The sequence below is a fragment of the Elephas maximus genome, chromosome 23 (assembly GCF_024166365.1).
Source record: "Elephas maximus indicus isolate mEleMax1 chromosome 23, mEleMax1 primary haplotype, whole genome shotgun sequence".
NCBI classification, from domain to species: domain Eukaryota; kingdom Metazoa; phylum Chordata; class Mammalia; order Proboscidea; family Elephantidae; genus Elephas; species Elephas maximus.
The window spans coordinates 65,082,421-65,098,273 of record NC_064841.1 but is presented as its reverse complement, the minus strand read 5'-3'; the positions used below and the strand labels follow the sequence as shown (position 1 = coordinate 65,098,273).

The following is a 15,853-nucleotide window of genomic DNA, read 5'->3' as shown; positions in this document are numbered from 1 at the left end:
AATTGTCTTTAACCACAGCACAATTACCAAAATCAGAGAATCAGCATTGCTAACAGTACCAGAATCTAATCCATAGATTTTATTCAAATTTCACCAATTCTCCCACCGTGACCTATACTAAGAAAGAAAACACATTTGTCTGGTCTAGGATCCAATCCAAGATCCTATGTTCCATTTAGCTATGTGTCATTATCTTCCTTTGATCTAGATAAAAATCTGCTTTTCTTTGTGTTTCTTGACCTTGACGTAGAGGAAGAGTACAAGGATTTATTTTCTAGAACATCCTTCAGTTGGGTTTGTCTGGTGTTTCCTCATGATTATACTCAAGTTCCACAGTCTGGGCAGGAATATCACGGGAAAAATGATGTGTTCTTTTCAGCACATCGTATCAAGGGGCACAGGATGTTGGCTTGTCCTGTAACTAGTGATGCTGGCTTTGATCACTTTGCTAAGTGACATCTGCTAGGTTTCTCTATTGTAAAGTCACTACTTTTCCCTTTGCAATTAATAAGTATCTTGTCGGCAGATACCTTAAAACTATACAAATATCTGTTTCTCATCATATTTTGCCCACTAATTTCAGCACCCATTGATGGTTCTCACCTAAACAAATTATTAATTTGGTGGTTCCCAAATGGTGATTTTTCCACTTTCATAATTCCTTGAAAATTTATTAGTCAAAAGTCTACTATAAGGAAGAGCTGTGCCTTCTCCCACATTTATCTTATCTATTTATATTAATGTGCACTCATGAATTCTTACTTTCTTCCAGGGAGTATAAGCCATTAAAGCATCATTTATTTTGTTGCTGATGTTTTCCCAGATTTGAATGTAAGCTGGTTTCTTTGTCCTTTTGACATGTCATCACTTTTTGAACACTTGGTTACTCAAGATGTTTCAGGCTCACCTTGTGCTTCCCTGGAATCGGCCATCTTTCAAGGAACACTGGCCCCATTTATTAGAAAACGGTAGCTAGAAAAGATCTAGGTGCTTGATGTACTCATTGCTATGGCATGCCCACGTTACAAGACAATCCCCGAAACAAAGAATTATCTGTCCCAAAATGTCAATAGTTCCAAAGCAGAGAAACACCTAAGCTAGCAAATAAGCGTATGTTTGTACACACACATAATAACATATTTACCTGAAACCCTGAGTCCAAACTGATAGAGCCCAATTCCAATCCAACACCACACGGTTCATGCAACCTTTACTCACTTCCACATCAGTACCTCTCTTCTCTGATAGTGAGAAATTTGGTTCTCATTACCCACAATACGTTTATTTATTTCCTCAATCCTGGAAATCATATAAAGCAGCTTCAGAACCACTAACCCATAAACTATATATAAAAAAAAAAAAAACACTACCTAGAGTTCAATATTTGTTTATAGTTATTTTAGCCTGAGGGTATTTAGTCAAAATACTATGTTACACGGGTTAGTTTCTTTTTCTCCCCAACACCGTGGTTATATTATTCATTTCTTCCTGTCCATTTTCTTCTCTTTGTATTCCATTTTGGAGTCCCCCCTCCCTCCCCCCGCCCCGTGCCTTGGTTTGATTGATAGTGCAATATTAACATGGATCTAAAATTGAGAACTACACAAAACATAAAATGTGTAATCAAAAGTCTCTCCCTCTCATCCCTACACTACCTTGTTTCCTATCCCTCAATCCCTTCTATTCTATTCCCTATTTATCTCCTATAGGTATGCAATTTTATTAGCTCTGGTCACGTGTCTGTGTATGTGTATGTATGTAAGGTGTGTTTCCATAAATGAGCACATACATGTATGCTTTCTTATTTCCCCTAGTTGTCCACCAATATCTATTCTCCTTTCCTTACTTTAATAAGAGAAATACTACTTTCAGCTTGGTATATGGCCACCCAGATACCAACTATATTTCCCACCTTCCCTTCCAGCTAGGTGTGACCATGTGACTAAGTAAATGCCAATAGGATGGAAGTGGAAATAAAGGGTAATTTTTCTAGGTTGCCCTGGGGGAAAAAAAATGGGTGTAAATTCCCCCGCTCCTGCCAACTTCCTGCTGAGATTTGACAATAGGCACGAAAACGGCCACTTTGGACTCCAAAATGAAAACTATCTGTCGCGAATGCAACACTCACTCTACTAGCCCTTGATAACCTCCTTTCTAGGCTCTTAAATGACAGAGATATTAAACTCTTTCTTAACTCAACATATTTTTTGTTTCTCCTGGTTACAACTGCTTAGACTATAGCCTGACAATGATGGTACTCAGGTGGAAGATCATGGGGTATTCCAGGAAATTAAAATAATGAAATGGGAAAGAAGAGAGCACCAGAGAGAGTGGGGTAGACAGTAGAGGCGATGCACGGCTTTGTAGGGCATGTAAAGGCAATGGGAAGCCACTAAAGGGTTTTAGGTAGAGAAATGATAATTGGGATCTCTATACTGAAGAATGGATTGGTGCAAGTAAAGAGTATTTACAGAAAAACCATTTAGGAAGCCACTGTACTAGTCCATGACACAGACAGCAGTGGAATGGATAGTAGGGACAAAGAAAATAAATGAAACCAAAAGTTATTTAGATGAAGTGTACAGAACTAGCCCCTTCCGAATGCCCTTGAGGCTGAGGCTACTTTTTTTGGTCCAGGTGCTCACTCTCCTACAAGATAGTTCAAGGGACTCTACATCCACACCCAGAAACACAAGTTTCTCTGTCCTCACCTGATCCAATTATACCCACCTGATCCAGTTATACCCACCACTGTTAAACACCCTTCACTCTTTTCCAAGTCATTCACGATACCTTCTCAAGTGGCTGCTCCGTGAGGGCTCAGGTCTACTGTATGTTCAGCACCTTCTTGGAGCATTCCATTCACCCCTTCATCTCACCTAAAAACCTCACTTCTCCAGCAACCCTCACATACCTCCCTGAATCCATTGCCACTTCCAGAACATTACCTCTTCTAATCCTCAAAGAACCTTCTGCTCCTTGGAGGCCATTTTTATGTGGCTATACAGTCTTCTCTTTTTATACAGTCTTCTCCAATTCCTTGCCATCTATGGAAATCCTTGCCACAAGCCAATATTTGCGTTACCTGGCCCATGATCTTACTTCATATCCTAACTCAGGTCATCATTCTCAGTGACTTGAAGAACTACGAGAATGACCTGTGTAACATCCTCACCTCTCAGTTCTTTGAACCTCATCTCAAATAACTTGAGCCACCTAGTCCCATAATCACACCCTGAAATCTTCTAATCATCAGTAACTGTACCACCTTCAAAATCACCTCCTCAAAAATATCAATTTCCAACTGTATCCTCCATCTTTCTCACTTGCTCAAGTGCCTTGATGGGCCAATACTGAAATTTCTAATCTAGAATGTGGGATATTCTATAAGTCAACTGTTCCAAACTCTTCTAAAATGAATCTAAAAGGGTAAGATAATAAAGAGACATAACCAAAGTATAAAATTTGAATGGGGAGAAAACAGCCAAAAAAAGATACTTTTTGGAATATTCAAGGAAAGTTGAATCTGGACAATACATTAGATGTTAATTTTCTTTGATTTGATAATGGTGGACACTGTTGTTGGTCAGAAATTTTGGCGACTAGAAACAATGCCGTTGTAAACGTTTCGTAAACCTCACCTCACACTGTAGTCTTTATCTCTAAAAGATTCCCAGAAGTTGAACACCTAAGACCAAAGGGTAGTTACTTCTATTTTAACATGTAATGCCAGATTACTTTCCAAAAGACTATAGCAAGTCACACTCCAAATATGCATGAGTGTGCCCAGCTCCTATATTTCAATTACAGGGTAGTTCATCAGTCTTTTAAAAGAGTTTGCCACTCTGCAGAATCATTTTAAGTAAATACAAAGTGAGGTATTCCCAACATAGTCACCTACGAGTTCAAAGCAGTACTCATATTACTTTTGAAGCATCAAGAGGAAAAGGTGAGAAAAGAAAAAGGATACCCTCCTCTTCTTTAAATTCCCACTGTACTTTTTGATCTCACTACCACGGCACCTATGGAGTTATATTATACTTATTTGTTTATGTGTTTTGTCATACCAACGTACTAGAAATCACTTGAAATCAGGTACAGTATCACTCATTCATTCATTCACTCATTCTACAAATATTTATTAAGCATCTACCATGTGCCAGTCATGGGTATGCACTAACAATATACAAGTACAGGCAGTTCCCAGAGTTACCAACCCATCGTAAAGCCTATTATATTAAAAATTTGAGGCATACACAATAGTTCATAACAAACAGGAACTACTTTACAATGTGCATAAAAGCATTATTATTATTACTGTATTACTATGTTAAAGATGTTTTAGTATATTTGGAAGTGTTACTTTAATGTTTGTTATGCATGGAAAGGTACACCATATACTAAGATAAACACCTGACTAACCAACATTAGATATGAACCATGCCTAACTGTTCCAGACTTGCATGCAAAATTTGACTTAAAGACAGATTTTGCAATGGCACTCATTCATAATCCAAGTGCTGCCTGTAAACCCGATAAGCACCATCACTGCCTTCACGTACCTGATATTCTGAAACGACACAATTGATACTTTAATTACAGTTATGGTGAATACTTGGGAGAAATAAAACAGGGCAATGAAAAGCACATAACCCCAGCACGCACTAGCAGGGATGGCCAAAAATGGGCTCTCAGTATTGTTTAGGGATGGTATAACAAACTTCACATACCACAAATCACTTGATAATGTGATTTATGATGTGATTTTTTTAAATAAGCGGTTTTATAATCATGATGAGGAAGAAAAGAAGGTGGAAACTGAAGTTACTGAATTCTATCAACAAGTACTGTGCCAGGTTCTTTCAGATCCTGAGCCTTACTCAGTTCTCGGCACCACTTTATAAGGCAGATACCATCACTCCATTTTCAAAATGTAGAATCTGAGATTAGAAAGACAAAGTAATTCGACAAAAATCACACAGTTACTAGGTGGTGCCAGGAAATAAACTCAGGCCTATCTAGGTTTTTCCTACTATATCACAGTGATTCAAAGGCAGAAATTTTAGACTAAATCTGGGGGGAAAAGTCCATCTTCACAATAAAGTAATTTTTCTGACATGTTATATAGAAAGTTAACAGAATAATGGCAAGCCCACTTTATATTTCAGTTACCTAATTTAAAAAAGTAGTAACTGGTGAACCTAAATATGTAAAGTATAATAAGTAGTAAATTTAATATGTTTGCATAAAGTATAGTAAGCAAGTAAATAAATTAATGTAAAACATGAAGTGTATTCTGTAAATATGGAAGAGTATTCTTTTTAGAAGCCAGAAGACTGACTTTTAGTTAAGACAAATATTAATTTTATATTTTGACAAAACTGCCCACATGCCATTATGTTGTATTATATCAAAGTCTAATAGAGATATGATTTGACAGAACAGTCTTACACAGATTTATTACCTCAAACTCACGAATTTACCATTTAAGTTTATTAGAGTAAACCTAAATTAGTCAGAATCTAATAACTAATAACCACAATAAAAAATACAAAGATAGGGAGAAAAACAACAAACCCATTAGATTACTACTAAAAATACTTTTGAAGCCCACCAGGAATGATCTTCTGCAGTAACTAGTTTGTTTCCATCTGTGCAGTCACACACACACAGACAGACAAACATCCAAATTAGATGTGTGTTTCTGATCTACACTTAGGCCATGTGGGGACAATATTACTTCTGCAGCAAAATATACCCATCGATGCTTAAACAATCAGCAGAAAAAATATATATCTGCTGCTTATTAAAATAGTAGGACATAAAAGAGTTATACAGAGTAGATTAGGGCTAAAAAATAAAATAGATTCTTTCATAAAGAATATAAAGGTGGCGGAGCCAAGATGGCGGACCAGGCAGATGCTACCTCGGATCCCTCTTACAACAAAGACACGGAAAAACAAGTGAATCGATCACATACATAACAATCTACGAACCCTGAACAACAAACACAGATTTAGAGATGGAGAACAAACTAATACGGGGAAGCAGCGATTGTTTCCAGAGCCTGGAGCCAGCATACCAGTCAGGTACGGCACAAGCACAGAGAGCTGCTCCACCCCCCTGAACTAACCCCGGGAGCGGGACCAGCCGGTTCCGCGGGCGGCGTGGGATGCAGCCGGTAGGAGAAGTCCCCGGGAGGCAGTGACTGGTCTTGGAGCAGAAAGAGCAGCGTCCGAGCCGGGGAACCGTCCCACAGGGATTTAGACTGGACGCAGGTACGGCATAAACACGGAGAGTTGCTCCACCCCCCCTGAACTAACCCCGGGAAGGGAACCAGCCAGGTCGTGCGGGCGGCGTGGGACGCAGCCGGTAGGAGAAGTCCCCGAGAGGCAGCGACTGGTATTGGAGCGGGGAGAACAGCGTCCCAGCCGGGACACTCGGTCACGGCACAAGCACAGGGAGCTGCTCCACCCATCTGAACTAACCCTGGGAGGAGGCCCAACTGGTTCTCGGAGGCGGCACAGCCATGCGGCTGGAGGGACGAGAAGTCCCCAGGAGGCAGCGACTGATTTTGGAGTCGAGAGTACACCGTCCCAGTAGGGGAGCCTTGACGCTGGGCATGGGGCTGGAAGCGGAGGATCTGACCGTGACTCCAGCGGGCCAGACCCCTCGGGGGCAATCTCCACACAGCCAGCACACATAGGCGACGCGCCCACGGGAATCTCAGATATAATAGTCATTCCAAGCAAGACAAGCAACTCTGGCTATATTCTGAGGGGCTACTCTCCTATCTCTCTGTTCCCTCCCCCACCCTCCCCAGGCGGCTTCATTAACATCTGAATAGCCTGAGCCAGAGGGAGAACTCTGATAGGGATCTGACTGCATTTTTTTTTTTAGCGGATTTTCTCGAAAAACTAGTTTCCCAGTGATGGCTCGGAGACAACAATCCATATCAAACCACTTAAAGAAGCAGACCATGACACCTTCTCCAAGCCCCCAAACAAAAGAATCAAAATCTTTCCCAAATGAAGATACAATCTTGGAATTATCAGATACAGAATATAAAAAACTAATTTACAGAATGCTTAATGATATCACAAATGAAATTAAGATAACTGCAGAAAAAGCCAAGGATCACACTGATAAAACTGTTGAAGAACTCAAAAAGATTATTCAAGAACATACTGGAAAAATTAATAAGTTGCAAGAATCCATAGAGAGACAACATGTAGAAATCCAAAAGATTAACAATAAAATAACAGAATTAGACAACGCACTAGGAAGTCAGAGGAGCAGACTCGAGGAATTAGAATGCAGACTGGGACATCTGGAGGACCAGGGAATCCACACCAACATAGCTGAAAAAAAATCAGATCAAAGAATTTAAAAAAATGAAGAAACCCTAAGAATCATGTGGGACTCTATCAAGAAGGATAACCTGCAGGTGATTGGAGTCCCAGAACATGGAGGGGGGACAGAAAACACAGAGAAAATAGTTGAAGACCTCCTGACAGAAAACTTCCCTGACATCATGAAAGATGAAAGGATATCTATCCAAGATGCTCATCGAACCCCATTTAAGATTGATCCAAAAAGAAAAACACCAAGACATATTATCATCAAACTCACCAAAACCAAAGATAAACAGAAAATTTTAAAAGCAGCCAGGGAGAAAAGAAAGGTTTCCTTTAAGGGAGAATCAATAAGAATATGTTCTGACTACTCAGCAGAAACCATGCAGGCAAGAAGGGAATGGGACGACATATACAGAACACTGAAGGAGAAAAACTGCCAGCCAAGGATCATATATCCAGCAAAACTCTCTCTGAAATATGAAGGCGAAATTAAGATATTTACAGACAAACACAAGTTTAGAGAATTTGCAAAAACCAAACCAAAGCTACAAGAAACACTAAAGGATATTGTTTGGTCAGAGAACCAATAACATCAGATATCAGCACAACACAAGGTCACAAAACAGAACGTCCTGATATCAACTCAAATAGGGAAATCACAAAAACAAACAAATTAAGATTAATTAAAAAAAAAAATACACATAACAGGGAATCATGGAAGTCAATAGTAAAAGATCACAATAATCAAAAAGAGGGACTAAATACAGGAGGCATTGAACTGCCATATGGAGAGTGATACAAGGCGATATAGAACAATACAAGTTAGGTTTTTACTTAGAAAACTAGGGGTAAATAATAAGGTAACCACAAAAAGGTATAACAACTCTATAACTCAAGATAAAAACCAAGAAAAACGTAACGACTCAACTAACATATAGTCAAGCACTATGAAAATGAGGATCTCACAATTTACTAAGAAAAACGCCTCAGCACAAAAAAGTATGTGGAAAAATGAAATTGTCAACAACACACATAAAAAGGCATCAAAATGACAGCACTAAAAACTTATTTATCTATAATTACCCTGAATGTAAATGGACTAAATGCACCAATAAAGAGACAGAGAGTCTCGGACTGGATAAAGAAACACGATCCATCTATATGCTGCCTACAAGAGACACACCTTAGACTTAGAGACACAAACCAACTAAAACTCAAAGGATGGAAAAAAGTATATCAAGCAAACAATAAGCAAAAAAGGAGTAGCAGTATTAATTTCTGACAAAATAGACTTTAGACTTAAATCCACCACAAAGGATAAAGAAGGACACTATATAATGATAAAAGGGACAATTGATCAGGAAGACATAACCATATTAAATATTTATGCACCCAATGACAGGGCTGCAAGATACATAAATCAAATTTTAACAGAACTGAAAAGCGAGATAGATACCTCCACAATTATAGTAGGAGACTTCAACACACCACTTTCGGAGAAGGACAGGACATCCAGTAAGAAGCTCAACAGAGACACGGAAGATCTAATTACAACAATCAACCAACTTGACCTCATTGACTTATACAGAACTCTCCACCCAACTGCTGCAAAATATACTTTTTTTTTCTAGCGCACATGGAACATTCTCTAGAATACACCACATATTAGGTCACAAAACAAACCTTTGCAGAGTCCAAAACATCGAAATATTACAAAGCATCTTCTCAGACCACAAGGCAATAAAACTAGAGATCAATAACAGAAAAACTAGGGAAAAGAAATCAAATACTTGGAAAATGAACAATACCCTCCTGAAAAAAGACTGGGTTATAAAAGACATCAAGGAGGGAATAAGGAAATTCATAGAAAGCAACGAGAATGAAAATACTTCCTATCAAAACCTCTGGGACACAGCAAAAGCAGTGCTCAGAGGCCAATTTATATCAATAAATGCACACATACAAAAAGAAGAAAGAGCCAAAATCAGAGAACTGTCCCTACAACTTGAACAAATAGAAACACAGCAACAAAAGAATCCATCAGGCACCAGAAGAAAACAAATAATAAAAATTAGAGCTGAACTAAATGAAGTAGAGAACAGAAAAACAATTGAAAGAATTAACAAAGCCAAAAGCTGCTTCTTTGAAAAAATTAACAAAATTGATAAACCATTGGCTAGACTGACTAAAGAAATACAGGAAAGGAAACAAATAACCCAAATAAGAAATGAGAAGGACCACATCACAACAGAACCAAATGAAATGAAAAGAATCATTTCAGATTATTATGAAAAATTGTACTCTAACAAATTTGAAAACCTAGAAGAAATGGATGAATTCCTGGAAAAACACTACCTACCTAAACTAACACATTCAGAAGTAGAACAACTAAATAGACCCATAACAAAAAAAGAGATTGAAACGGTAATCAAAAAACTCCCAACAAAAAAAAGCCCTGGCCCGGACGGCTTCACTGCAGAGTTCTACCAAACTTTCAGAGAAGAGTTAACACCACTGCTACTAAAGGTATACCAAGGCATAGAAAATGACGGAATACTACCCAACTCATTCTATGAAGCCACCATCTCCCTGATACCAAAACCAGGTAAAGACATTACAAAAAAAGAAAATTATAGACCTATATCCCTCATGAACATTGATGCAAAAATCCTCAACAAAATTCTAGCCAATAGAATCCAACAACACATCAAAAAAATAATTCACCCTGATCAAGTGGGATTTATACCAGGTATGCAAGGCTGGTTTAATATCAGAAAAACCATTAATGTAATCCATCACATAAATAAAACAAAAGACAAAAACCATATGATCTTATCAATTGATGCAGAAAAGGCATTTGACAAAGTCCAACACCCATTCATGATAAAAACTCTTACCAAAATAGGAATTGAGGGAAAATTCCTCAACATAATAAAGGGCATCTATGCAAAGCCAACAGCCAACATCACTCTAAATGGAGAGAACCTGAAAGCATTTCCCTTGAGAACGGGAACCAGACAAGGATGCCCTTTATCACTGCTCTTATTCAACATCGTGTTGGAAGTCCTAGCCAGGGCAATTAGGCTAGACAAAGAAATAAAAGGTATCCGGATTGGCAAGGAAGAAGTAAAGTTATCACTATTTGCAGATGACATGATTATATACACAGAAAACCCTAAGGAATCCTCCAGAAAACTACTGAAACTAATAGAAGAGTTTGGCAGAGTCTCAGGTTATAAAATAAACATACAAAAATCACTTGGATTCCTCTACATCAACAAAAAGAACACCGAAGAGGAAATCACCAAATCAATACCATTCACAGTAGCCCCCAAGAAGATAAGATACTTAGGAATAAATCTTACCAAGGATGTAAAAGACCTATACAAAGAAAACTACAAAGCTCTACTACAAGAAATTCAAAAGGACATACTTAAGGGGAAAAACATACCCTGCTCATGGATAGGAAGACTTAACATAGTAAAAATGTCTATTCTACCAAAAGCCATCTATACATTTAACGCACTTCCGATCCAAATTCCAATCTCATATTTTAAGGGGATAGAGAAACAAATCACCAATTTCATATGGAAGGGAAAGAAGCCCCGGATAAGCAAAGCACTACTGAAAAAGAAGAAAAAAGTGGGAGGCCTCACCTTACCTGACTTCAGAACCTATTATACAGCCACAGTAGTCAAAACAGCCTGGTATTGGTACAACAACAGACACATAGACCAATGGAACAGAATTGAGAACCCAGACATAGATCCATCCACGTATGAGCAGCTGATATTTGACAAAGGACCAGTGTCAATTAACTGGGGAAAAGATAGCCTTTTTAACAAATGGTGCTGGCATAACTGGATATCCATTTGCAAAAAAATGAAACAGGACCCATACCTCACACCATGCACAAGAACTAACTCCAAGTGGATCAAAGACCTAAACGTAAAGACTAAAACGATAAAGATCATGGAAGAAAAAATTGGGACAACCCTAGGAGCCCTAATACAAGGCATAAACAGAATACAAACCATTACCAAAAATGATGAAGAGAAACCAGATAACTGGGAGCTCCTAAAAATCAAACACCTATGCTCATCTAAAGACTTCTCCAAAAGAGTAAAAAGACCACCTACAGACTGGGAAAGAATTTTCAGCTATGACATCTCCGACCAGCACCTGATCTCTAAAATCTACATGATTCTGTCAAAACTCAACCACAAAAAGACAAACAACCCAATCAAGAAGTGGGCAAAGGATATGAACACACATTTCACTAAAGAAGATATTCAGGCAGCCAACAGATACATGAGAAAATGCTCTCGATCATTAGCCATTAGAGAAATGCAAATTAAAACTACGATGAGATTCCATCTCACACCAGCAAGGCTGGCATTAATCCAAAAAACACAAAATAATAAATGTTGGAGAGGCTGCGGAGAGATTGGAACTCTCATACACTGCTGGTGGGAATGTAAAATGGTACAACCACTTTGGAAATCCATCTGGCATTATCTTAAACAGTTAGAAATAGAACTACCATACAACCCAGAAATCCCACTCCTAGGAATATACCCTAGAGATACAAGAGCCTTCATACAAACAGATATATGCACACCCATGTTTATTGCAGCTCTGTTTACAATAGCAAAAAGTTGGAAGCAACCAAGGTGTCCATCAACGGATGAATGGGTAAATAAATTGTGGTATATTCACACAATGGAATACTACGCATCGATAAAGAACAGTGACGAATCTCTGAAACATTTCATAACATGGAGGAACCTGGAAGGCATTATGCTGAGCGAAATTAGTCAGAGGCAAAAGGACAAATATTGTATAAGACCACTATTATAAGATCTTGAGAAATAGTAAACCTGAGAAGAACACATACTTTTGTGGTTACGAGGGGGGGAGGGAGGGAGGGTGGGAGAGGGTTTTTTATTGATTAATCAGTAGATAAGAACTGCTTTAGGTGAAGGGAAAGACAACACTCAATACATGGAAGGTCAGCTCAATTGGACTGGACCAAAAGCAAAGAAGTTTCTGGGATAAAATGAATGCTTCAAAGCTCAGCGGAGCAAGTGCGGGGGTCTGGGGAACATGGTTTGCGGGGACTTCTAAGTCAATTGGCAAAATAATTCTATTATGAAATCATTCTGCATCCCACTTTGAAATGTGGTGTCTGGGGTCTTAAATGCTAACAAGCGGCCATCTAAGATGCAGCAATTTGTCTCAACCCACCTGGAGCAAAGGAAAAGGAAGAACACCAAGGCCACACGACAACTAAGAGCCCAAGAGACAGAAAGGGCCACATGAACCAGAGACCTACATCATCCTGAGACCAGAAGAACTAGTTGGTGCCCGGCCACAATCGATGACTGCCCTGACAGGGAGCACAGCAGAGGACCCCTGAGGGAGCAGGAGATCAGTGGGATACAGACCCCAAATTCTCATAAGAAGACCAAACTTAATGGTCTGACTGAGACTAGAGGAATCCCGGCGGCCATGCTCCCCAGACCTTCAGTTGACACAGGACAGGAACCATCCCCGAAGACAACTCATCAGAAATGAAAGGGACTGGTCAGCGGGTGGGAGAGAGACGCTGATGAAGAGTGAGCTAATTATATCAGGTGGACACTTGAGATTGTGTTGGCAACTCTTGTCTGGAGGGGGGATGGGAGGATAGAGAGAGAGGGAAGCCGGCAAAATTGTCAAGAAAGGAGAGACTGAAAGGGCTGACTCAAGAGGGGGAGAGCAAGGGGGAGTAGGGAGTGAGATGTATGTAAACTTATATGTGACAGACTGATTGGATTTGTAAACGTTCACTTGAAGCTTAATAAAATTTATTTAAAAAAAAAAAGAATATAAAGGGGTTTTTCAAATTTTTAGATTCTCTGGATACTAATGTTAAGTGATTTCTTTATTGCATCAGGGTTCACTTCAAAGCTTATTAATTTTCAAAAAAATGTCTGCCTTTAGCATTATGCTCTTTTAAAAACTATGTGGGATTAAATTGACAACAGCAACTTGAAAGATTAGAAAGGAACCTTAGGGGGCAGTGAGTTTATGTTAATGGGGAGGAACACAACTCAGAAAAGGAGGGTGAGAATGGCTGCACAGCTTGAAGAATGTAACCAATGTCACTGAGTTGTACATGTGGAAGCTGGTGAACTGGTGTATGCTCTGCTGTGTATGTTCTCAATGACAACGAAATAAATAAATCATTTTTAAAACCTTATTATTTTCCTCTTGTTAAAAGAGGTAGATCACTAGCATACAAGATTAGATACAATTACTTTGTAGTTACAAAATCGGAAGACAAGAGGGTTATACTAAAACGGGAGAGAAGGAAGAAATTTTTCCTGATCTAACAAGAGAAAAGATAAGGAAAAGTAGAGATTACATGAGATAACTGGCATTACATGAAAATGAGCAGAGAAAGGTGACATGTAAAAACACAGAGTCACTAACTGGTCTCAGGCCACCACTGCACAGATGTGCCAATTGTTCATTGCAGAAAGGCACTTGGTCAGATGGGCAAGGAAGGTCTTGACATGCAAGCTATACTCCACTCGGTAAGCTGAGCTCCCTGTGTTAGGGCTAGTGGATCTCAGGGCTTGATGTCTGCAGAAAACAGAGCACTTTTTCTAATTCACACAAAGTTGCAGTCCACTTGCCAGGCCTTACAACCCACAAGCTGTGTCTATCTGCAGGGATGCCTTTTGGAATTTGCATAAAAGCCCTTCAGTGGTCTGAGGGACAGAGCCCTGGCGGCACAATGTTTAAGCACTGGGTTCCTAACGGAAAGGTTGGTGGTTCAAACCCACCAATGGCTCTGTGGGACAAAGACCTGGCAGTCTGTTTCCATAAAGATCACAGTTTATAAAACTCCAGTTCTGCTCTGTCATACAGGGTCCCTATGAGTTGGAATAGACTCCACAGCATGTAAGAACAACATGTTCCAAAGTGAGCTGGGCAGTTGGACTCCACCACTTTTCTACTTCTTCAGCCTCTAACAGCTAACCTCCCAGCCCCAGTGTTACATTTAGAGAGCCATGAGAAAATAGCAAAACTGTACAGCCAGACTTTACTATGGAATGTTTGTAGACCACTGTTCATTCATAATTCAAAAAGAAACTTTTATTTTACACTTCAAATTTGAGATTAAAGTCCATTATTGAATTTGATGATTATCTATGTTATGCAAAAGTAATCTTTTCATTACTAATGGAATTTACTCCATAAGAGGAATAAACATAACTTTCTCTTAACTGTTTAAATGTAATAATGGCTGCTCCAATTCAGTTATCACTACATACCCTAAAGACTTGTAGGGTCACACTTTGTTAGGCATTAGAAAGAACTATCATATATATGCACGAAAAAACCCATTGCCACTGAGTCCATTCCATCATAGCGACCCCATGTGATAGAGGAGAACTGCCCCACGGGGTTTCCTAGGCTGTAATCGTTACAGAAGCAGACTGCCACATCTTTCTCCTGCAGAGCGGCTGGTGGTTCAAACCACCAATCTTTCAGTTAGCAGCTGAGTGATTTAACAGTTAACAAAATCGGGTGTCATAGAAAATATTCTGTAATCTGCTCTGACTCATAGAAGCAAACAACTATTCTCCCTATCCCCAAATTAGTCAAATGTAAGTCACTGTTTTTATCTCCATATATGTTTGAGTTTCATATCCCTAAAAATAAACAAAAACATAGACAATATAGCAAATATGCTATCAACCTGCATGGGCCAATGAGTCTTTATTCTGAAGTCTCTCCATTTTCCATAACCTCGAATATAATAAATGCTTACCTAGGAGAAGTAATAAATCGTAAGTTTAACTGTATAACTTAAGGCGTAAATATAAGTATAATCCATCACCACTGAGTTGATCCCAACTCATAGCGACCCTATAACACAGAGTAGAACCGCCCCACGGGGTTCCCAAGGAGCAAATGGTGGATTCGAACTGCCAACTTTTTGGTTAGCAGCCGAGCTCTTAACTACTATGCCACCAGGGCTCCATAGGATTGCTAAAGAAAATGAAATAACCTATTCTTACTTTGTAATTCAGTTTAATTAATTCAAGCTACTCTTTCTATTTGAACACATAGTAAGCAAATGGCCCATGGGATTCTCTCAGTTAAATCTTCAAGCTGTTTTCTAGAAGTGAATACCACGTACAATAACAGAACCTCAAACGTTTGCATTTACCTCGAATAACATAATTATCCAGTGCGTCTTCCATCCTCTTCAGTGCTTCAGTTCTATCAGAACCATATGTGATTAGCTAAAAGAAAAAAAACCCTCAATTTTTATATACATGTTAAATGATTCATTCTAGTAAAAATTAAAATACCTCATAATGGATTTCCCAACTCATCTTTTGAAATTTCACAGTAGTTCAATTTTTAATACAAAGAATGTCCATTAAGATTTTTTTAAGTAAATAATAATTAGATTCAAGCTATTTCAGACTTTT

General features: G+C 38.8%; 1 protein-coding gene across 7 annotated transcripts in view; it reads right to left on the bottom strand.

Annotated features, from left to right (window-relative positions):
• The window catches only part of PCCA (propionyl-CoA carboxylase subunit alpha), a 534,561-nt gene that overhangs the window by 218,860 nt on the left and 299,848 nt on the right, over nt 1–15,853 (bottom strand). For all 7 annotated transcript variants that reach the window (XM_049867227.1, XM_049867229.1, XM_049867228.1 and 4 more), the window contains one exon: nt 15,586–15,661. In XM_049867227.1, coding sequence (XP_049723184.1) covers nt 15,586–15,661 — 76 coding nt within the window. The remainder of the gene's footprint in view (nt 1–15,585; nt 15,662–15,853) is intronic.